A 24,458-nucleotide genomic window follows, 5' to 3' on the forward strand; every position below is an offset into this window, starting at 1 on the left:
AAAAATTTCTTCTCCAGAAGAGTTGTTAGGCACTGGAATGGGTTGCCTGAGGTGATTGAGTCTCCATCCTTGAATGTGTTCAAGAAATGTGTAGATATGGTACTAAGGAATGTGGTTTAGTGGGCAACATTGGTGGTACGTGGATGGTTGGACTAGGTGATCTTGGAGGTTATTTCCAACTTTAATGATTGTGTGATTCTATTGTTTCATATATTTTTAAAATATTTATACATATATTTAGATTTTTGTAGATGAACATGTGTATATATGTACAGCTCTGTGGTTTTTAAATACTGAGAGTCAATTTTCTTTTTCATTTACTTTCTTCAGTAACATGAGGGCTGCTCCAAAAGTAGTGCGTCCTATTTTAGTATGTTGCCCACAATGTCAGAGGCAGATGTTGGTGATACGGCACTAGTAAGTTGGACCTTCCTGCCAGTATTCTATAATATTTTGTTGCCATGTGACAGATGGCAGCAGAGGGGCAGTCTGACAAAATGACATCTGACATGGAAGTACTTATGAAACAGAGGTGTGTCACTGAATTTCTCCATGTGGAAAAAATGACACCCATTGACATTCATCAATGCTTGTTGAACAGTTATGGAGACCAAACAACACTGATGCAAGCACAGTGAGGTGGTAGGTAGTGTGTTTCAACAATGGCAACAGTCGTGTGAAAGACTAGCCATGTTCTAGATGGCCACGCGCAGCTGTCACACCATGAAATGAAGAACATCTCAATCAGTTCATCCACAGGAATCAGCGAATTGCAATCAGGGAACCATGTATGGAGCTGAATATCAGCTTCAACTCATTGGAAGCAATGGTGACAACGTTGCATTATCACGGAGTTTATGCTGTGTGGGACACAAGAATGCTCACACACGAACCGAAAGAATACTGTATGCGAGTTTGTCAGGACCTGTTGAACCACTATGAGGCTGAAGGTGACAGCTTCATTAACTGCATCATTACCAGTAACAGGATGTGATGTTGCCGCTACAAGCCAGAGTCAAAATGGAAGTCCATTGAGTGGTGGCCTGTGAATTCAGAGAATCACAGAATGGCCAGGGTTGGAAGGGACCTCAACGATCATGAAGCTCCAACCCCCCTGCCACATGCAGGGTCACCAACCTCCCCCTATCAAAGAAAAAGTTCAAGACACAGCACTTTTTTTTTCTTCTTTCCGATAGGAACTGATGATGATCTTTTTTTGTGTTTTGAGCATTTTTCTTTTTTCCTGTTCACAGTTGCATGTTTTGCCTCCTCTGATTTCTTCTATTTTATTTTGCCACATGTCTTTCTATAATCTACAGCCATACATCTGTACATCTTGCTCAACCCACCTGTCCTGCCCAGGCAATGAAAATATTTAACAAGATGCCAACAAATAGTTAATGAAGGCAGAAAACTAAGGGCAGATGGCATACCTACTACGGTGCCACCCAAATGAGAAGTTATCCTTACATAATGGATAATTTTCCTGATAATTGCTTAGAGGATGATGGATTTTTAGCTTCTAGTTACAGCATGTCTGATAACTGTGAACTTTATTGCTGTTTCCTGGTTGCTGGAAGGAAGGAAAACTCTTCATAGAATCATGAAGTGATCTGGATTGTAAAATACTCTTAAAGGTCATCTAGTTCAATCCCCTACCATGGTTAGAGACATCTTTCAGTAGGTCAGGGTGCTCAAAGTCCTGTCCAAGCTGGCCTTCAACACTTCCAGGGATGAGACATCCACAGCATCTCTGGGCAGCCAGCTCCAGTGCTTCACCATCCTTCTAGTGAAGAATTTCTTTCTTATATCTAATCTCAATCTACCATCTTTCCATTTAAAGCCACTACGCCTTGTCCTGTCACTGCACACATAAGTAAATTCTCTCTTCATCTTTCTTTTAGGCCCCTTTAAGTACTGAAAGGATGTAATAAGGTCTCTGTGGAGTCTTTTCTTGTTTAGGCTCTCAGCTTTTCTTTGTAGGAGAAGTACTCCAATGCTCTGGGCATTTATGTGGCCTTCTTCAGGACATGCTCTAACAGGACCATGTCTCTCTTGTGCTGGAGGCTCCAGATGGATTCTTACAAGAGCAGAGTAGAGAAGGACAGTCAGTTCCCTTGACCTGCTGGTCATGCTGCTTTTTGCAGCCCAGGATACAGTTGGCTTTCTGGGCTGTAAGCCCACACTGCCCTTTTCATTACTGTTTTGTAACACTTGGCTAATAAACCTGTAACTAGAATTTCATTCTGAGCCAACTTAATCTGATTGTGATCTTGTTTAAATGAAGTGTCTTGCAGGCATTTGTGTTTCATCAGAATATTCTGTGAAAGCAGTGGTATCTAGACAGAATGTTTACTACTTCACAAAGGAAACACTTTCTGTAAATGAAAGAGTCTTGGCAAGGTTTTTGTGTTATATCATTGGAATGTGAGACATGCTTCCCACTCGCCATATGTTGCAACAGTCCAAACTATCTCGTTCTGTAAATCTATTAGTGTAATTGAACAGTTCTGAGTTTTCAGAGCAGTGGTGGTTATTTTTTTTTTACCTTTTCTACTTTGTCTATCTGCCTTTCTTCTTTTCTGTGCTTCCATGAACTTTGTCTGTGTAGGAGGGGATTACATATCCTCAGTGTCTGAATTCTTGCTAACATGGAAAGGATACAGATCTCTCTGAGCTGTTGGCATTGCCCGTAAATGATATTGAATGCTTTCCAACTTTACTGATAAATACATCTGATGAAAATTAGATAAAGATATGGAGAAACTCAATGAAGTATTTGATAAACTGTTTGCAGCAAGACTGGGGAGGATTGTGGGATTTATTTCTTCTTTAGTTTTCTTTCACTGGGGTTCTGCTGTAGCTTGATTTGTGAGGCTCGTATGGAAAATCCTAAATTGCAGCTCCATGGCTGAGCTCGATGTGAACTGTTCAACTCATTCATTTCATTAACGAAACTCAGGGCTTCTGGTTTAAAATGTGTTCATCTTAAGCTCTTGTGATATACAAAAAATAAAAATATTGCTGGAATCTTAGCTGGATGTTCTAATGCAGTTAGTAAGCTGAGGGTTGTGACCATCATTTGCAAAGAAGTGGAGGGATGAGAAGGATTTGATGTGCATAATACATTTCTGTCCTGTCCATATAGTTTTAGTGGAATTTGTTTTTTCTGTTCAATATTTCTTCTCTGTTGGATATCTAGTAGGTTCTAGTTCAAGTGAGGAATAGGATTAATTTTACTCTTTATGTGAATCATGCAGAAAACAGCAGAGTGCTTTTTACCCCAATTAAATAAGCTTTATTTAACACATCGAATTTTTTTTAAATTCTTGATTTTTGATGAGCAATAGTGTACACACCAAACTGACTGTTGGTGCCAACATATGTCCACATGTCAGAAATTATTATTCATTTATTTAAAGATGTCCATGTAATTGCATTTATTAGCTTTATCTGGGTATAAGAGGAGGGTAGGGACCTTCTTTTCCAGGCTGACCATGCACTTGTGTGATCTGAAGGTGAGCACAAGGAAACAGTGGTCAAAATTAATTTGACTGTAATTCTACTTCTAGAATAAATACAATGTTTATGTTTTGATCTTCTTTAGAAGGGAAATTCCAAATCTTTAATTGCAGTCTGCATGCCTTGGATGGTTCGGAAGCTAGAGAATATTTCTCTGTCACAGACTTTATTGGGTAAAGATTCTTTGTTAATCATCGATGGAAGCAATTTTAAAACTAGGCTAGAGTTTGTGCAGCTCAGTCTGTATTAAAAATTCTCATAAATGTGAGATGTGCAGTCAGATCTCTTTGATTTGAGTGTTGATGTCTATGTAAGACAAATGATTACAATGTGACTTACTCAGAGGTTAAGACATTTTTATGAATTTCACAGAATCACAGAATTGTAGGGGTTGGAAGGGACCTCTAGAGATCATCGAGACCAAGCTCCCTGCCAAAGCAGGTTCCCTACACCAGGTCGCACAGGTAGGCGTCCAGGCGAGACTTGAATATCTCCAGAGAAGGAGACTCCACAACCTCCCTGGGCAGCCTGTTCCAGTGCTCCGTCACCCTCACCGTGAAGAAGTTCTTACGCACATTCGTGCAAAACTTCCTATGCTGCAGCTTATGTCCGTTTCCCCTCGTCCTGTCTCCACGTACCACTGAAAAGAGACTGGCCTCACCACTATGGCCGCCACATCTCAGATATTTATAAACCTGGATCAGGTCCCCTCTCAGTCGTCTTTTCTCAAGGCTAAACAGACCCAGTTCACTTAGCCTTTCTTCATAGGGGAGATGCTCCAGGCCCTTCACCATCTTTGTGGCCCTCCGCTGGACTCTTTCCAAGAGATCCCTGTCTTTTTTTGTACTGGGGAGCCCAGAACTGGACACAGTACTCCAGATGAGGCCTTACCAGGGCAGAATAGAGGGGGAGGATCACCTCCCTCGACCTGCTGGACACGTTCTTTTTAATTTCTCTACCCATGGCATTAGTATTTTATTACTGTTACTGAAATGAAGATCATCTTGGATATTTGGTTGCAGCTCTGTGCTAAGCACTGCAGTCTGTTTTGTTCAAGCCTAAATATACTCTTGGGTGCAGTAAAGACGGTAAATGCTCTTGAGACTGCTTCAGATTTAATTCCAAATAAGTATAAAATGCAAATAACAAAATTAATTTTTCACACATACCCCAATTACATCACTCATCTCCCCCAACTTTGCCTCACCAAAAGTCTTTATGAGTCCTGAAATGCAATAAAATTCATAGTCTGTGACTTCATTCTCTCATTTCTCATCTTCATTTCTTACTGCATCAACAGACACCATCTCTCTCTAGGCTGTAGATTGATAGCAGGTCTTATTAGCCATCCAGGCTGTCAGCTTGCTGTGCTGATCTTTTGATTAACAGTGTGGTTGCTTCTTTGAGCTTTAAAAGTCTTTTGGATCTGTGTTTTTTTCCTGAAAATCATGTATTAATGCATGAATGTGTGTATATTTGCATATATATGCATGCATGCATACTTTTCTGCAGCACCTGAAGGACTGGGGTTTTGTTGTTGGCTTTTTTTTTCCAGTGCTGTGGGGATAACGGTTTAGTAGCAGTACCTCACGTCATTATTCTCAATAACGAGCATATGTATCAAGCTCTTTCTCCGTTGTAGCCTCCTCTATTTCTAAACCATCACTAGTACTAGCAGGTTAAGAGAGTGCTCTCCTCTCTGAATAGTTGTGAGTTGATACTGTTACAGACCTGTTCTCAGGTTAAGAATATCTTTGTCTTCCTAATTTAGAGAAAATGAACTACCTTCTGGCAGAAGTAAGACTTGGGATGTTTTACGGGGGTTCATTTTGCTTTTAAAAATGTAATACTACTCAGATAAATTCAACTTTTACTTAATTTTTTGAAGTCAAAATCCAAATCCAAGCATTTTAAGTTTGATTCAAAGAGCCATTGGTGATAAGGCATTAGTTCAGGTTCTAGATTTTGTTGCTGTTTGTTCCACTGGTATTAGTCTTGCAGGAAAACGCCTTAGTCTGCAAGATTGTTCTGCTTCACTTGAAGAATCCGTGTTCTTGGCTGAGAAGCTGTATTTGTTACCCTGTACAGCTGTCATTGCTTTCAAAAATAACTGTGGCTTTCATTCATGAGCAGGCGATAGTTACTGAGTAGATTAAGGGTTAAACGGAGAAGCTGCAAGGCTGCAACCTTATATTTCAACTTGTAAAACAGCTGCATCAGAAACCCACACATCTATAATTGTAAATCAGTGAACTTTCTGTTAATCTTCCAAAATTCAGGCTTGAGATGCCTGTAGTTTTATAACACATGGGTAGTTGGCCATGCTAAAGCTAGCATTGCCCTTATTTCCTCTCAGTTAAATCTTCCATGAGGTGTCTCTGAAACTAATGCACATGAAATAAAACAGCTGCCCTCATCCACTTTCTTATCATCACTTTTAGTCTGTCTTTTTCATCCAAGGTAGTGAATTAAATATGAGATCTGAGTTGACACAGAACAAGAGAAAAACACCAGGAGATTTTTTTCCTTTTAGAAACAGTATTTTATAGAATGGATGTCTTTGAAATATAGATGGCTTTTAGTATGAAAGCTGAGTGGCTCTTCTGTTGTATAAGTGCAAAAGAAAGAGGATAAGCTGTGTGCGTTTGATTGAACATGACATCTTCTTTTTTTTCTGTAAATAGTTCAAGAGCTAGTTTATGGGTAGAACACTGTCCCATTGGCAGTAACTACCCAGAATACTTGCTAAGCCCAGAAGTTTGTCTGGAAGTTTTGGCATTCATATTGAGTACAACAGCCTTGACAGATTTCAGAGCAGTTTAATCACTCATAATGAATGTACATGAGGCGAGGCGTGAGTGGTTTGCTCATTTTGTAAAAGGAAAAGGGAAAGGATTCAATGAGTCCTAGGAGTTTGTAATAGCTGGGAAGGGGGGCTGCATATAAACAGTGGACTGAATTCAAATTGCTTCTTTATCCAAATGCATCTTGCAGGGAAGGATGATTTTAAGCTGTGGGGCATCACCTGGGAAAGAAGAGGGGAGTGGAGGCCATGTGCTGTCTGTCTGCCCCAGGGAGGCATTGTCCTCTGACTGGGACAAATCTCTCCTAAAACTGCAATGATTTCCTGCAAACGCTCTATGAGATGGGAAATATTGGATATTTTTGTCTGCTGCTGACTGTGTACCAACAGATGTTTGGTCAGTTTCACTCTGGACTGAGCCAAGCCTAAAGACACATTTCAGATTAGCATTGCATTGTATGTAACTGTTAGCAGATTGATGTTTGTGTATAGGAGTGACACGAAGGTTTGCATTACGTCTGCCATTACCTGGAAGCTCACTGAGTAGAAGCTGAAGATATTGTTTACTGTGTAATGTGGGAAGGAGTTAAGAAAACAGCTACTTGATACACTCCTGCTGTGACGTTTTAAAAATATATTGAGCTGTTCCTCTAAAATATTAACCAATCATGAATAATGCAAACCTAGCATACTTAAAATTCACGAACAAACAGAACATTACATTTTACCAATTAGATTTCAGTTGCATTCCAGTGTTATTCTCACTCCTAGAAAAAAAGACGTAAATTATAACTTTCTGTATTTAGTAATGATGTGCACTGCTGCCTCTGTCTGAGCATAAGGTAAATATGCCTGTACTGCCAAGGGGGGGGGATGTTAAATCATTGTCACTGCATCAAAAAACATCTTAAATGGATCACTAATGTGGGAGGCAGATATGGGGCTTTTTTGGTTGGGCACAGCCCTTTTTAGCAGGAAATGGTTAGTATTCAGTTAGGTGCTAGCGTTGACTTAGATGGGAGAGAATATTAAATCTGTTTGAATAGATGACCTAACTGTTATGCTGAAAAGCCTGCTTCTTTGTGAAGTCCCAAACTTTTTCTCTGAAATGTGATCATAGCTTATCTGAATCCAGAAGACGAATTGGCATACTTGTACACTTGATCTCTTTTCTCAAACGGTCCTTTAGTCTTTGCAGTAGGATGAGAATACTAAATACTTACTGTCTTAACCCCAATACTAAAATTACAAGGTATTTCATAAAGTATTTTGAAGACAGAAAAGTTCCTAGACAGAAAATTTTAGTGATAATTTGTGACCTGGGGTACTGGAACAGTGTTCCTGCTTTTTAACTGGCTTTTATCTCCTTTTGTTGTGTTTCTGATATTGCAGTCCTGGATATAGTATTCCTGCTTTTTAATCTGTTTTCTTCTCCCTTTATTATGTTATTAGTGTTGTGATCTTGGATACCATGCAAGTCTGAACAGAGCCCTAAGAACGTATCTTTCTGCAGAGTATAACCTTGAAACTTCTAGGCACGAGGGCCTTGACATCATAGAAAATGCAGTTGACAGCTTGGAGCCTCGAAGTGACAAGCAGAGATTCATGGAAATGTTCCCCACTGCTTTTTGTCCACCAATGAAATTTGAGTTCCAGTCTCATATGGGTGATGAGGTCTGTATAGTGACAAATATCCCCCCAGAGATAATTTTTGTTCCTGTAGAAAAAGATAGAGATGTTATCACCTTTTACAAAGTCACAGCTTGGTAACAGCTGCTGTTGCTGTCCAGAAGCAAATGGTCAGCAGTAAGCTTTTGCAAAACTTGCAGCACTGTTCTGGGGTTCTTCAGAGTTCTAAAGTAAACGCTTTTTGTGTGTTACAATATTCAGTATTACCCATTATGACATACCAGAACATTTTCTGGCCAGCCTGTGCTCTGCCCAACACTGACGTGCGTAGTGACTTTGTCTTCACTACCTGCTTTTCCTATAATGGCACTTGTGATTGCTGTTTGAGGGCAACTGCAGATCTCCAAGTTGTGCTCACTGAAATGTAGCCCTTTCCCCTTCTTCCTCTCTCATTTTGCCATCTGATTATTTCAAGAATACAGTGCTCCCCAGCTGCACTGTATCCTGCTGTTTCAAAGGCTGGTAGAAAAGCAGGATGCAGAACGTACATCTTTAGGGGAAGGCAGCTCCAGGATTTGCATTTCTTTGTGACAGAGAGTCAACAGCACAAGGCAGCCATTCAGATGTTTTGTATTCCTAAGACATATATAGTTCCATACTCTGTAGCATACAAATACTTTTAATTTAGATGAATACATTTTATTGTCTGCTTTATTACATTTTAGTGGCTTTGGTGGGAATTCCATAGCATTGAGGAGAGCAACTGAAGAATTGATTTTATTTTTCTTCCTTACATCTCACAGCTCTTTCTGATTGCTTGTTAGGTTTGTCAAGTCACTGCCCAGCAGCCTGTGCAAGCAGAGCTTATGCTTAGATATCAGCAACTGCAGTCACGATTGGCCACTCTCAAAATTGAAAATGAGGAGGTAAGGTCTGTGTGTGCATGGGCAATGCATCAGGCACCAGTTTATAATTTTATAATTTTATTCTGCTTTCACGTTTATATTTAGCAATTCATAAATGTGAAGAATTGTATGAAAATATGAAAATAAACTTCATAAACTGTGTAATGTCTTTCAGCAGAGATAAGTAGTTGTTTTTTTCTAACACTTGTATTTACTTAACCCTGATATTTCAGAGAATAATTCTACGTAATTCTACCCCCTAAGGAAACTTGTATTCTACATGGTGCTTTTTTTTTCTTTTTTCTTTTTACCAAATGTGTAGTTGTACACACTCAAATGTTAGCACTCTTTTGAATTACTGATATCACTGTTTTCCTGATAACTGCTCTGTCCAGGAATTACTAGGGAACTACTGAACTGGAAAGAGTTGAAACATGCTGATTTTTCCTTACATGCCTGTCATCTTGCTTAACTTCCTGAGACCCAGTTATCCCAGTGTAGAACCTAATTTTGAAGGTCACTGGCAGAATGCTATATACAACCTCCTTTTGTAGCCACCCTTGTGGATGTGATAGGCATGGAAAACCACAAAATCTGCACTAAGCTTTTTCAGTTGTTTAACTCTTGGAGATACAATGTGCATTCAGATACAAAACTACCACTTTTCATGTCTGCTACAAAATGTTCAAATGTGTTGAATTTGGGGGCATTTCTAGAGGTGTTAAGAGAAGCACCATTTAGGAAGTATCATTAAATGTCACCAAGGTGTATGTTTCTAGAAGTCTTTCTTGTTCAGCTGGTACCTGTATGATACATCTAGAACTCTAACGAGACGCCTGATGTATCTAACTATGTAAAGGTATGTGTGTGAGCACTGCATTTACTCAGAATGCTACAGAACTTTTTTTTGTATCGTTTAAGGATATCTAAATCCTTGCCTGCTTTATAGATGCTTGAGAACTTTGCCTTTTTCCTGTCCATGCAGTCACAGTAGTGCATTTTGTGCTTCAGTGAAAACTTGTAGGACGTATTTTATTTTTGCAACCTTGTGGCAGATAGCCACTGATCACACTTGGTATCTGTCGTCTATGACCACCCTCTGTCCAGTCCCCAGATTGCTGCTTCTGAAGACTGTCATTTGTGGTAGCTTAGTCAAAATCTGCTATGCTTTTAGCTGCAGCTATTTATAAACAGGAATACTGAATGCTTGTCATGGGAATAGCTCACCTAGTAAAATAAAAAACTTTTTTGGTCAAGTACAAAAAAACAGTGCTGTTCTCTTTCCTCTGGTCCAGCAGTAGAAAGAGGCCCACTGTGAGTAGACACTGAACTTTTATCCAATTTAAGGCAGTGTTAAAGGCCTTCAGTTTAAATGGATATCTGCACCTAAATTAAATCATAGAGGCTATTTAATTTTTTGGTGTAATTTTTTGATAAACTTTTGAGATTCAAATTTTTCTCATTCTATGTGACGTCTTGAATGCCTAGAACAAAATATTGAGGTCCATGAGACCTTAAGTCTTAAAAAATAAAACTAGAATTCACCAAGTGTTTCAAGGTAGTAGAGACAAAAGGAAATATTTTTTTTCACCAGTAAGTGCAAGAGCATAGAGGGAGAAATCGTTTTGTCAGGCACAAAGATATTTTCCTACACAATAAGTGTGCATGACTCTTTTGACTCTGCTAGAGAGTGGAGCAGAACTGAATGGTAAATGACATCCTTGTCAGTCTTGCCAGTTCTTGCATTGTGGATACACAATTTTTTGTTGTCCCAAATTAGGGACCATAATCAAATCATTCCACATTTCTAATTTCAGGAAACAAATGTTTGAGAATGTTACGCAGTCATCAGAAGAGAACATCAATGTTTGTGGATTGTACTATGGTAAAGCAGGGAGCTAGATGTGAAATCTAATTATGTCATTCTTCTGTTATGTAGCTATCTGTTATACAACATCTTATTTTTCACATTCACATGGTGCAGTTTGTTTGGGAGAGTGTGCCAGAGGAGTGTGCCAGAGAATTAGTATAAATAATGAACTTCCATTATAAGCTGTTCTGGTATGCATTTATCTTCCCGTTTGGTAAGTTGTGCTTTTTAATACCAGGTTAAGAAAACAACAGAAGCTACTTTGCAGACAATACAAGATATGGTCACCATTGAAGACTATGATGTGTCCGAATGTTTTCAGCACAGTCGTTCAACAGAATCTGTGAAGTCAACAGTCTCTGAGACATACTTAAGTAAACCTAGCATTGCAAAAAGAAGGGCTAACCAGCAGGAAACTGAGCAATTCTATTTCATGGTATGTTGTGTGCTGCCTCATTCTTGTGTTAACAGATCAAACACCTAGAGTAATCATTGTGCAGAAATTCATGGAATTTATGTCACATGCATAGTAATAGATCGGTCTTCACCTTTACAGAAATTCAGAGAATATCTGGAAGGTAGTAATCTAATCACAAAACTTCAAGCAAAACATGACTTGCTGCAAAGGGCACTTGGAGAAGGTAAATATTATACAGTATATGTGAATGTGTTTCTAGACTATATATACAGTGAACCCACTGAAATGCAGGAGGTATTTAGGAGAAAATGAAGAAACTTAAAGCTTAATTGTCAATTAAGCATAGATTTTTAACCAGTCATAGTTTTGATACAGTGGTAAGAATACAGAGAATAATTCAATTTTATTTCTTCAGCAGATACTTATTTCCACTGTACAAATGTTTAGACAAGTGACTATATATGAAGATGGAACTGTTGAATGAAAAATCTCATGTTTGAAAGGAGAGCTGATACAATCAATGCAGGGTGATTTAAGAGCTGTAACAAATGCACTGTTTCCGTGTCTCAGTGATTTGTATCAAGTTGAGTTTTTGGTTATTTTAAGAGTCAGAGGAAAGTGAAAACTTAGCATGCAGAATTACCCAGCATGCATAATTTACAATGGATTCAGTAGTGCAACATGTCTGACACATGGGTATGAATGTCCTTCTTGCAGCCTTATAAGTCAGCGGAGCATTTGTGAAAGGCAACGGGTGAAATCCAGACCTCGCTGTCATTCCTGCTACGTTGTAGCTCCTCACCTACTGTCACTAGAGATACTCTTGTAGACATAATTAGTGTGGGATTCTACATAATATTTTCTCATTGTGAAGTGAAATGAGTGAAAACTTGATGAATAGCTCTATACCTATAGACATAGCAATACATTTAGAAATACCTATAATTATCAGTATTGCATATAAAATTATTTGAATTTTTACGAATTGTGATGGCAGAGAATTATCCATTCTCCTGAACTTACTCCACAATTATTAAAAACACATTCTCTTAAAATGTAAACCAAATCAGCAGATGCTTACGTTCAAATGAGCTGAATTAGGACAGTACTGAATTGGCACTGTGCGTAGTTTGAGCCTACCTCTTACCAGCCCTCCCAGCAGGCACTTTCTCATGGACCAAATGGGAAAAGGAGGACTGTCCCACATGCCTTGAGGACTAGCCACACAGGGCTTTACATACTTGAGAAGAAGTCTATTACACCACAAAGAATAAAAACTCTCTCCTGAAGGTTAAAGACTATATAATTCAAAGTCCAGGCACAAGAAAGGAAGCTTGTTCTCTGAAGAGTAACAGGATGTCAAATTATTTTCTTTTTACTGCCAAAAATGTGTTGTTAATCAGATCTCGTCATGCCTATAATATAAAACTCCAGCTTCACAAGTCCAGTTGTGAAGGTTCCTAAAGGGCTTTTAGCATTTCTATGGCTATGACTCAAATAAAGCCCCTGTTCAGGGAGTGACTGAGCATGAAATAAGCAACATTTTCTTGCAAGCCTGGACGCTAGAAGATAGTAATTTTTTCAGACAACTAATTATATTCTTTTTCATGAAAGTTTTCACTTAGTAGGATTTAGTTGCAGTGCAGTGTTAAGCAGTTTATTCCCACAAAACAGTATGCATCTATGTTGATCAAAAATTAGGAATATTCACCTCCAAATGCTCACAGAAAATGTATTTGGAAAAATGAAGTGAATATTTGTTATTTACAAGCCCAGCAAAATACATGAAGAAGGGAGAAAGATGAAAGGCAGTAGAACCCCTTGCCTAATGCATGCTGGACAGATATGAGGACAGAACTGTATCAAAGGAAAGTTGCTCAGCAACATGACTTAAGTGATAAATTTCCGCCAGACTCAGGGATGTTTAGCCACGCTCAGATGTGCTTGGACCATTCGGTTTGAAGAGTTCCCTTTGACCCAGCAGCTGTAACCTCAGATTGTTTATCTTTGTTGCCCACAGTGTTTTTCCGCTTAGTTATTTTTCTATCATGCTGTAGCACATACTATTTGTATGAAATGTGCACATGCTTATTCAAAGCTGGTATTTGGAGCAAAAGCCCTTGTTCCTGTAGGTAAAAAAAAAACAAACTTCATTGCCCCATTTTTTGAGACATGTCAGTGTACACGCGTGGGAAGGAAGACCTGTATTCTGCATGTGCCTGGAGTGAAGAGATTGAAAGAGTAGAATTACTGTGAAGTTAAGCACATGATTACTGTAGCTACTATAGAAATGTTTTTTTTTTTTTAGGAAGTGAGCTCTCCTTCTCTACTTAAACTGCCTTTTCTGGAAACTTGCATGTCAGCAAGACAGCTGACGACTAATACGGTGCCCAACTACACAATGCAGGAGAGAATAAGAGAGAGAGGAATAGGAGGGAAGAAGGATAAAAGAGGAGGGGAAGCGGATGGTCTGAACTGGAAGTTTTTCTAGCTTTTATTTGAACCTCTACAGTGTAAAGATGTAGGCAGAATAAATCCAGATTAGCATGTGATCCACAGCACTGATAGCATTTGGATTCTATTCCAGCCAGTCACATAGCTGTTACATCCGTTGCTCTTCTTGGGCTTCTTAGGTGCATATTCATGATCTGCACAAGGAAGATAGGTGAAATACTCTGTGCTAAGTGTGCAGCTGCAGATTTGGAAGAATAAATGAGAAATATTCAAGCAGTGTTAGTACTAAGCATAGGAAGCATGCTTACCCACGTTCATTCAGACTTAAGGCTTATCTGTTGAACAAAGCGAAGACAAAGGCAAGAGAATAAGAAATTGACTCTCTGTCCCACATAGTTTTTGTCATAATTTATTAAATGCTAAAGTTAAATGTTAAAGAGATATTTTTAAATCCTCCAGTCTTAGGATTTTTAACATCTTTTGTTTTACTAATAATTTAGATATTGAGATGAATTACCTGTGGTCATGTGACATGGAAAGGAGTCGTTCCTGGCTTACCCTTTCCACATCATCTATTATCTACCATACTCTTCTTTTATCCCTCTTTTACACCTCTGTAAAATAATGGCCAGTAATCTTTACACATCCTGTTAATGCTGGAGATTTTTTTCCCCAGAACTTACTCTTTGTGGTGCTTTCAGTGGATCCCCAGCCTTCTGGTATCGCAGAATATATTTTCAGTAGAAAATTGTACCATACAATATGTGAGTTGCACAGGACATTGCCACATAGCAATATTATTTTTTGTATATCACCAATTTTCATTCTTTGTGCAGTCTAGGGAGCTTTTTTGGTGTCACTTTCAAACTGAGCAGTGACCTTAGACCTATAGTCCCAGAGATGCTCAGAGTGATTTTCTGAGTCAGTATAGTTACATGTAGTTCTACTAGCTCCATAGGTGTTTAATTCTTTCTTCTCTGGTATCTGTTATTTAAACTTGTCAATATTGATTTTAATTTGCCATTGTATGTCTTCTTCATGATTAAACCCCTCTGAAGAACTTCACAGTTTGGTCAGGACGTGATACAAAAGTTACCTCATAACTTTATTATGTTATCTCATAATCTTTTGCCTCCTTAGCTGCTGTGATCTCTCTTAGACACTACTAAATGTGTTCCGTAAGTGGCCATGATTGGAAGGCTTGATTAAATGACAGTTACATTTCTGTCATGATAAAAATAGACTATTTAATTCAATCCCATTTCCTTTTTCTTCACTAGTTTCTTGATGAGCCATTTTATTTTGCCTTTCAATCCATGGCTGTGTAGTTACTTCAGTAGCTTCTCCTGAAGAAATTGATTAGAGAACTTACAAATAAATTAATTACAGTGATTCTCCTTTGTCTGGTATTAAACTGATGACAATCTCCCTTGGGGAAAACTAGACTGGTGGAACGTACCTTATCATGACCTTCCTTCTGTTTGATTATTTTGCTTGCCATTATCTTACATTTGCATGGAGCACATGCCTAACTTACTGATCTGTTGTTCTACAAAGCTTAAACCTTTCTGGAGTACAGTATTTGCTTTTGTACTATTCTGTGCGATTGTCACAGTTCTTACGTCTATATTGCATGTCCTGGTGATAGCACTGTATTTTTTTCCCAGAGTATACAAATGAAAGAGAGTAAAGGCTTTCAGCAGCAAGCCACTGATAAACAGAGCTCTCTATTTTCAACACTGAACAAGTTCAGACACAAAGCGTAGCAGGAGGTATAATCTAATATTGGCACAGCTCTATCTCCATACTGATTTAGCCACAAAAACACATGAGCATAAGCAACATGTGTTGGTTGGAGTTTTGCTTCAAATTATTTACAGTATCAAATGATCCTTTAATCTGTGGGCAGGCTTCTTAGTTGTTGGTAACGTGTTTGTATTCTAAATCTAACTCTGGAGATGGTAGATAATTACATTGTCTGTTAATTGTATAATTGTTTATCTTTAGCTGTTAATATGAAAGTTGGGGTTAAAAACTATTTGTCAAGCATAATTTAGATGCAAAAAGCTAAAAATCTACCTAAAACATGCAAATAATTGTTTCCTGCTTATTGAACTTTTCTAGGTCACAGGGCTGAATATATGACAACAAGGTAAGACATTTTTATTTAACTAGATTTACAGAGCTACAAATGGAAAACAAAGAAATTATAAATCTTAGAGCAATTTCCTACTGATGTATAACATTATTATTGTTACCTAAACTGTGTGCAGGTACTGTGTGTTTTAACATACAACGTTTTCTGTTCCCACATGCTGATGGATTAAGGACTGCCTGTTCATCTTCCCTATTCTTGTGAGCTGCCTATGCCAGTGTCAAGGGTGGAAGAAGCAGGGAAATCACTGAAAATATTTGTGTATTGGGAAACATGTTAAGTTTGTGAGTTGGAGGGGAATATTTGTTGCTAGGAAAAAGTGTTGATTAAGATGCTCATCTCAGAAGAAACTGATACAGACATGTATTTAGGGGATAGGCCACATCTGTGGTAACTTACCTCAGGAGTACAGGAGTACATGATTACCTCAGTATCCATGTATGTGATGCTTAAGAGGGCCTATATATTCCCAGAAGAGAAGGGAGGCCATGTTAGGTCTCCCTTCTTTGTGCAGCACATACTTTTTCCATTGTGTAATGCCACACCTGTGAGGCTGCCTCCAGACATAAACACAGACAGGCACGTTACAGCCCCCAGGGCTATCAGGCTGTGGGGGGCAATGGCAACTGTTAGGGTTTGCAGCTGCCACTTGCCTGTATCACGGCTGCGAGCACCACCTTTCCCAACCCTGTGAGAGTAGGAACTTCCAGCCCAGCCTATCTGATCTTATTCTTCCTTGCCCTTCTCAGTTATTCCAGCCATGGTCAGTTTTTGCTTCCCAAACAGGAGAGGCATTGCCACTGCCCCTCTTCTTGAATTAAAAAAAAACAAAAAAACACCAACAACAAAAGTTTTGTCCACTGCTAAAAAGTTTGGATGCAGCTCTTGCTTTGTATTTGCCCAGACCATTTGGTTTTATATAATTTCTTCTGCCTGGTCCCCAGTATTCCTGGAGACATCTCAACAGACTCCAGACCTCCTTTCTTCCCACTGATCTGTGCCCATTGTAGCTCCATCAGCTGGATTCACCTTTCTTCCATAGATGTCTTCAGCTGAAAAGCAGTGACAAATTGGAGTACTCTCCAAAGATGTTGGTGGTTGAATGTCGAAGTCTAAAGGTGTTTAATCTTACTGACTGTAGTTGAAGATACAGACAGTTTGGTCTTGAAGCGTCATAGGATTGTGCTCAGCAGCTTGAAGTTGAAAGTGAAGCTTCTCCAGCATGAAGCAACTTTCCTGCTTGAGGTGCTTAGAGTGCCTTCTGTTCTGCCGTGGCTGGCAGGATGAATTCCAGTAGTGCTGTAGATGTCATAGATGACAGCAACAAGAAATGGCTGTTCCACTTGTACAGTGTTTGGAATAAATGTATGTGGTGCAACTTCAAAGCGGGGATTGATAAAGAATGGCAATATTTATGCATAAGCAATGCATTGTTAATGGAGGTGTTCTTCACATGTTACAGTTAAATTTGTTGGAAAATCTGTACCTGATAATTACTTTGTTTATTTCTCCCTTCACAATACTCTGTTGTTATTACTGAGTTTACAGACATTTCATTTTATTGTTTGACTTAATTCTACCTTGCACAGTAATCATATTCCCTTCCCTTAGGCCTCCAAATCTTCCCCCTAAGCCCCAGAAACACAGGAGGTCCAGACCCCGATCACAGTATAGTGCTAAGTTGTTTAATGGTGATTTGGAGTCATTCATTAAGGTACTGGCACCAGCCACTGGAGTGGCTGATCTCAACACTCCTTACTATAATGGTCACAGCCTCATGTGAGCTGAGGCAGATCATTATGTGTAAGTCTGTCCTGGGGCTCTTATCTTTCCCAGTTGATCAATATAATACTTCCTGAAGTCAGAGGGAAAGAGGAGGATTAATTACTCAACCTTAGTCTTCCTACGATTTTGTTAATCAAGTAGGGATAGTATTGACAGCTTGGTTTTATTAGGAAACATAGCATCATGTAGAAGATAGAATTTAGTGGTGTAACTCACACTTAGCACAGTTTCTAGCTTGCCATTTTAGTTAGATTCAGTATTCAAAGTCTGCAAAGAAGCAGTATTAGCCTGGGTTTCATATCCAGCTTTTGATTTCCTGTGACTTTAGGAATTTATTATATTGTGTGAAATTATGATCACCACTATTCTGGATCTTGTACCTTTGCTGTAATTACTATCTTCTTTTTCATACTTTTATTTCTAATAATGCTTCTAGCCGAGGCCGAAGGAACTCTCACGCAAGACATCAGGTATAGTTCTGGTGAAAAGAGAACCATCTCTGCCTCACTGTTGGGCTTCATTCACCCTTGGCTCAAAATTAGTTCTTTCACTAAACTGAAGGGAAAAGTTTGCATTAAGAAACGTTGTTAAAGTACAGCAGGCAAAACTGAACCATGGCTTAACTCTGCGGAGTGATTGTAGCCTTAGATGAGGATATTCCCTCTTCATTAACAAGCACTTACCCCTCCCAATTAGTTTGTGGTTTTGGACAATAGCTGACAGGGCAAAAAGAAAGCCAGCTTAAAAAAAATTTGTAGCAATATATTCATAAACACAGTGAAAAGAATTCCTGACTGCAAGCTCTGTGAACTGAGTTAGAATGTTACGTGATTTTTTTTCTTCCTCCACAGTGCAGTTAGCAGAATATTTTTCAGAGCTAACTCTGTGCTGGTGGCACTGTAACTGTTTAGCTGCCAGTCTCAGTGCAACTATGTGGAAAAACTGTTACTGTTATATGAGTGGTGGCAAAGACTGTCAGGAAATCTTCACATGGTGCAAAAGATTAATATCACACAATGTTTCTTGCTCAAGAAAGTAAGCAAAGAAACAGAAACTCCCACAGCAGAAAGCTGCTGGATTAGAGAAGAACAGAGGAAATTAGGAGAATGTCAGCGGTTTACGGGCTGGTTTGGCCCGGTTCCGTGACTAGCGGGGCAGAGGGATCCGTGGATCTGCACCTCTGGAAAAGGGATACAAGGGACCCCAAAATAATTGAAAACAGCAGCAATGATCTGAGGTGAAACAAACTAATTTACTAAATATAGTATCAGCAAAATACAAAGAGAGAGAGAGAGTGTATCTGAAAGGTGGATAGGCCTCACCACAACGCTGAGGTGAGAAGTGCAGTCCAGTTGAGCCGATGAAGAAAAGCAGAGAAGAGCAGACATAGAAGCGCAGGCGAAGAAGAGAGCATCAGGTGACCTTGCCAGGAGTTATATCTCCTCGCTGACCGCAAAGCCCCCTGGGGAAATGTAGCTCTTCTTCTCCTCCGGAGAGGCACCTGGAACTTGAGCATCAGCAGTCAAACCCCCAGTGCATAACATGATGTTATGATGTGGAATACTGATAACCAAAAAAAAATCATAAAACCATGACAGAGAAATGCTGTCCTGTCATTTTCCCTCATGCTGAAGAGGGTTACACTACATGCAGTGTGGGTGACAGAGCTTACTTGCAAGCGGAGAGAGTTCTACAGTTTGTCTTTCAAAAACTATGTAGCCTCATGACACATTTGGCAGTGTGGGAGTTAGCCCAATTGTTTTTTGTTACTTTTTGTATCATAAGATACAATAATTAGTCTCAAATGTATATTCGCTGACTGCGCACATCAGATCAAACTGGCAGCAATAGGAGGGTCACACTGTTCTTGACATTTCACCAACTCAGATTGCTGCTTCATATCTTTTCCCTGTCATTGGATCCAAAACCTTAAGATCTTGCTTTGATACTTAAAGGAATTCCTTCACTACAAAGTTGTGTGTGGTTCTGTACCAGATTCTCCACAAATGAGTATGAAAGTAATTTTTTATTTGTAATTTCTTACTGCAAACATTATCTTTTCAGAGGCTTTACATTCATTGCATGAACCAGTGTACTAACAGGAGATACGGGTGCATGTTGCGCATGTTTTCTAATACTCTGCTTTTTTGGAGGACTAGAGTCCTTGATGTTCGTGAAGATTACAGTATTTCTGGTTTAGCAATTGACTTGTTCCATGTCTTTTTATTCAACTCTTACTGAGTCATGAGACCTCTCAAAAAGAAAGTGCTCATCCAGACATTATTGGTTCTTGGCTAGCCAGTTTTGCTAGGCTTTGATTTAAAAGACAAACAAGCCACAACCGAAATCGTGAAATTACTGTTACACTCTTTGTTGAGGCCCACTAAAACAATATGTAGGACACAGAAAACCAAGAGTTAGGTTGTCTCAGGAAGTGCTTATTTTGTTGCTTCAGTGTGTGTTATTTTTCAGTCATTTTTTTCTAGCACTTGACTTTTTGTCTACTTGAGCTCAATTCATAAACTTCCCTTTAGTGTAATTTAGTATGAAAATATGAAGGACTAGTTTGTAAGAGGAAATGTGTATTCTGAGTTACAGGTTTTGAATTCATGGTTTTGTAATACAGACTGCTTTTATTCTAAACTTACAAATGAATTAGTCAATTCCCTCAGTGCTTGCGTATTTGAAGTTCGTTTGGAAAGAAAAATTATAGCTCTTAAGACAAGAATTTTGAAGGTACTTATTACTTATGAAATAGTAATTTTTCCAGCATAAGCACTAACTTTTCTAAATAATTGTTAATCATATGATTCATAACTCTAATAGATATCTGGTGACTTGTAGTCATTAAAGTGCATTGAGTAAGACATCCATGTTTTAAGGTGCCAAAACACACAACTAAAGGACTATGACAGTTCTTTTGGAAAACAAGCAGTTTAAAGGAAAAAGACAGTTCACTGAAAGTTGGTCTATAGTGATCTTCTTCTCCCCCTACCACCACAAGCATTTCTTCACCTTTTTTTTAAATCATCTCTGTTAAATTGAAAATGTGCATCTAAATTGGCTGTTCTATGATGGCTGAGACCAATAGCTCTGATCCATGAGCTCTGCCAGCTGAAAGTGGTAAGACGTAGGCCCTTCCCTATTCCCCGATCGTGCTGAAGAGGCAGCTGGGCACTGTGCTTGGCTGAAAGTGGCTTCAGTTCACCATCCTGTGTATTACCAGGTACTTTGTGTAGCCAGAAATAGCGTGCAGATCATCCACTGTATTTTAGGGTACACGGATCAGGAGTGAGTCAGGAAGGAGACAGCCACTATCCCATGCAGAGTCATTGTGACTCTTCTCCAATAACTTTTTTAATAGTCTAACAGGTCCTGTTCACGATCATAACTTTTAGCCAAAGAGAAAGCACCTCCAGGAATTAGGCCCTGTATCATTAGACCTATGTAAGACTTTCTCCATCAGATAAAAAAAAGATAGGTTAAATGAGTGCAGAATCTTCATCATGAAGTATTCTTCTTAGTAACAAACTTCTAAAAAGGCAAATTCACTGCTTTAGCTCATTTTGCTTCAAAAATCTAAACCAGATGCGTGAGCTTAGATGTCACTGTAGTGTTAGCCAAATAAAATGGCAGAGGCAGCGACTGAAGTCTATGGTTTTCCTGTTTCATTGATTTTCATTAAGAACCGTAATCCTTTCTCTTCACCTGTTCCTTTCCATCCCTCCCTGAATGGTATTTTTGTATGTATTTTTTTGACAGCACTGTGTGTCATCTGGGTTGAGGAAAAAGAAATCTTTTTCTCGTTTAGTCCAGAGAAGGGAATTTTCCTTTTTCAAATCTGCAGTGTACTTTTTCTCCTCTTATTTTTACCAGGATTCAGGACAAGTCATTCCTCTCATCGTGGAAAGCTGTATCAGATTTATCAACTTATATGGTAAGCACTGAAATATGTTAAGTTACTTGACTTACTGAACCTTTGAATGTATCTTTCCCATAAAACATTTGATTTGTTTTAAAAATAGGGATGAAAACTGTTTAAAAAGTAGATTCATTTCTCACCACTGTCTCCTGTCTTTGCTGCAGGTCTTCAGCATCAGGGAATTTTTAGAGTGTCTGGTTCCCAGGTGGAGGTGAATGATATTAAAAATTCATTTGAGAGAGGTAATTGCATTTTTGTTTATTCAAGCACTCTAGTGTCTGATATGTAAAGGTCTTTTAAATTCTAATTACTTTCCTGACCATTTAAGCAGTTTGTATGCACTTTGTGTACTGCTCCTAAAACTTAGCACCATCATAAGGTGAAGTGTAATGATGACATGAACGTGATTTTCCCCCAGTTGTCCCAGGAGCTTGAGGTAGGTTTTGTTAAGGTAAAAAGCAAGGAATAGTTAGTCTTTATTTTAAAGGTTCTTAAAAAGGAAATATTATGTTTTTAATTAGATTCAAGAGACTACTTAAAGCAACTTGAGAATGATGCTACTTGATCTTCTGGAATATAAGTGCTTAAGTTTCTACCCCCTGTGCCAAAGTGACATCACTATCAAGGCACATACAGGTCAATGCAAATGAGTCATTCCATTTTCAGTTTTTGATCCTGAAGGAATCTTCAGCCCCAGAGGAAGAATTATGGGAAATACAACAGGAAGTAAAAATAGATTTTTTGCACATGGATGGCTTGCAGCAGCAAGTTTAGGATTCACAGGAGATAGAGTCCAACAATCCCTAATTGTGTTAACACTAGTTACAATTTTATCTCTTTTTAGTCTTCTCTTTTCTTGTGTTTTGGAAGCTGCTTGTTTTTTTTCATTTTCTAGAAGAACCTTTTACAGATCATGTGCTAATAAGAAAACCCTTGGGGCAGTCAATCTTATGACTAGAAGCATGGAAGAATACACACAATATTTTTCTCCGTGGTGTTAGTTGCATATCTTGTTACACTTGATCTGGTCCTTGAAAAAATACACAAATAAGCTGTTTTTATCTGTGAAGTAGAGGCAGATTCTCCTATTTGCCCACTCCTGCATATGCCCTATTTTTCACTGCTTCTCCTAGGTAGTGTTATTCTGGAAGGTGCATACATTCTACAGTGTTTCAGAATAAAGTCTGAGTTTTCAGAATTAAGCATAGTTCAGTCATGGGCCTTAGAGTTTCAGTTTCCATGCAGTGCTTTCACCAAATGGTTCCATAAATTCCTGAACATTTTAATTTTTCAGAATTAAGACAAATTCGCAATTTGAAGAATTATCTAATTCCATTTTTTTTACGTAAGCTCTCAAAAAATAGTCTGAGAAACCTTATTCAGTTAAGCACATACAGTGTTTTAATTTACTAATTGTAGATAACAACATGTCCACAAATGCCTGGTAGGAAGTTCAGGATCTAAGAGATTGCTGGGTTCTGTACTGTAAAGGAAGTTTTATTTAAGCTGACATTTTCAGTTTAATCATAGCCTCGGATTTCTAAGCCAGTGTTTATTATTTTGCATGCTTGCATTGCCACCTCCCACGTAGTAAAAACAACAAGAAAAATGTCATTCATTTATTAAAATGCTTCATGAAAAAATGCTCCTACATGCATATTTTAATTCACTTTATTTACTTTTTAAGGTGAAAATCCTTTGGCAGATGACCAAAGTAACCATGACATTAATTCAGTTGCTGGAGTACTGAAGCTCTATTTCCGAGGGCTGGAAAATCCTGTCTTTCCTAAGGAAAGATTTAATGATCTTATTTCTTGTATCAGTAAGTAGAAATCTGTTTATTTCTTAACATAATTTTGTTTTCATATATACAACAGCAGAATGAAAAAAGACCAAACTTCACAGTTCTTTTCTCAATTTGTTTGCCGTCTGTAGCAGTCTGGGTCAGCTATTAGTCATACTTGCAGCTGTGGTTGTTCCATATTTCCAGGGGGATTAATGTACAGTACAACTCTTTGTTTAATAGGGAAGGAAGAAAATCTTCTGGTGTACAGGAGATAGTTAAATTTATAAGCATTATTATTTTCTTCTATGCACTGAGGCAGATGGAGGGGGATGAAGTCATGACTGTGCAAACAGAATATGTTACTTTTCACAGAGGTTTTCATGCCCTGCAGCTTGGGGTCGGTGCTGGTGAATAAGTAACAAACCGCTCAGCATTGTGTGGTTCTGGACCTTTGTTGTGCTCAGCTTACAAGCCCAGATCCAACTATCTGGAAAACCATTCAGTGCAAGAACAGGGGAAAGCAGCTGAATGTTGTGTGCAGAAGGGCCCAGTCCACCTTCCAACTCACAGAGTTGTCAAGCTGTAATGGGATGCCCAAGAAGAGGAGCGTGTTAGCCTGCGTGCTGCTGGTGTTCATAGCTGGATGCTGAGAGCTTGTAGTAATTTAGGAATTAGTCAGTGGATGGCTGATTTGCTTTGGCATGCACAAAGCCTTTTCCAATTCACAGATCCCTGCAGATATTCAGGAGGTGTGAGGCCCAGCCAACCATCAGTAGGCTTACTGTTCCCTGTGGGTCCATTAGAAGTAGTCAGAGCAGTCCACACTGTGTGGGGAACTTTCTTCTCTGAACCCTTCCTTTGTAAACTGCTTGCTTCAGCCAAATGAAGCCAATGGACAGTTTCACAGGTAATGAGGGCTAGTCCTTTGAGGATATTAATTAGGACAGGCTCTCTGAACTGTGTTATTTTGGCAAAAAAGACAGTCAGTAGTTAGGACAGCACCGATGTGTGCACAGTGTCCTGGACTGGCCAGCAGATGGGCTGTTCTGCCTTGTGCCAGAGGGAACCCTACATGTGCAGTTTCCTTCCCACTTAGGGAGGATTGCAGTAATTCAGCCTGGAGGTTATGAAATATATGGATTGCTGGGATCAGGTCTGTGTGCAAAGTTTTGTTTTTGTCAGACAGATCTGCACAGTTTTCAGCAGTTT

At 38.9% G+C, this 24,458-nt stretch overlaps 1 protein-coding gene across 3 annotated transcripts in view; it reads left to right on the plus strand.

The window, feature by feature from the left end:
• SRGAP1 (SLIT-ROBO Rho GTPase activating protein 1) overlaps positions 1-24,458 on the plus strand; it is a 77,002-nt gene that overhangs the window by 27,411 nt on the left and 25,133 nt on the right. Inside the window, exons 7-15 of one of the 3 annotated variants that reach the window (XM_031553497.1) lie at positions 7,778-7,999; positions 8,779-8,880; positions 10,968-11,165; positions 11,286-11,370; positions 15,726-15,753; positions 17,368-17,470; positions 21,418-21,478; positions 21,628-21,705; positions 23,151-23,285. In XM_031553497.1, the coding sequence (XP_031409357.1) occupies positions 7,778-7,999; positions 8,779-8,880; positions 10,968-11,165; positions 11,286-11,370; positions 15,726-15,753; positions 17,368-17,470; positions 21,418-21,478; positions 21,628-21,705; positions 23,151-23,285 (1,012 nt within the window). Of the gene's footprint in view, positions 1-7,777; positions 8,000-8,778; positions 8,881-10,967; positions 11,166-11,285; positions 11,371-15,725; positions 15,754-17,367; positions 17,471-17,977; positions 18,012-21,417; positions 21,479-21,627; positions 21,706-23,150; positions 23,286-24,458 lie in introns of those variants that run through there. The other 2 variants (XM_031553498.1, XM_031553502.1) reach the window with 2 other exon arrangements.

The sequence above is a fragment of the Meleagris gallopavo genome, chromosome 1 (assembly GCF_000146605.3).
Source record: "Meleagris gallopavo isolate NT-WF06-2002-E0010 breed Aviagen turkey brand Nicholas breeding stock chromosome 1, Turkey_5.1, whole genome shotgun sequence".
NCBI classification, from domain to species: Eukaryota; Metazoa; Chordata; class Aves; order Galliformes; family Phasianidae; genus Meleagris; species Meleagris gallopavo.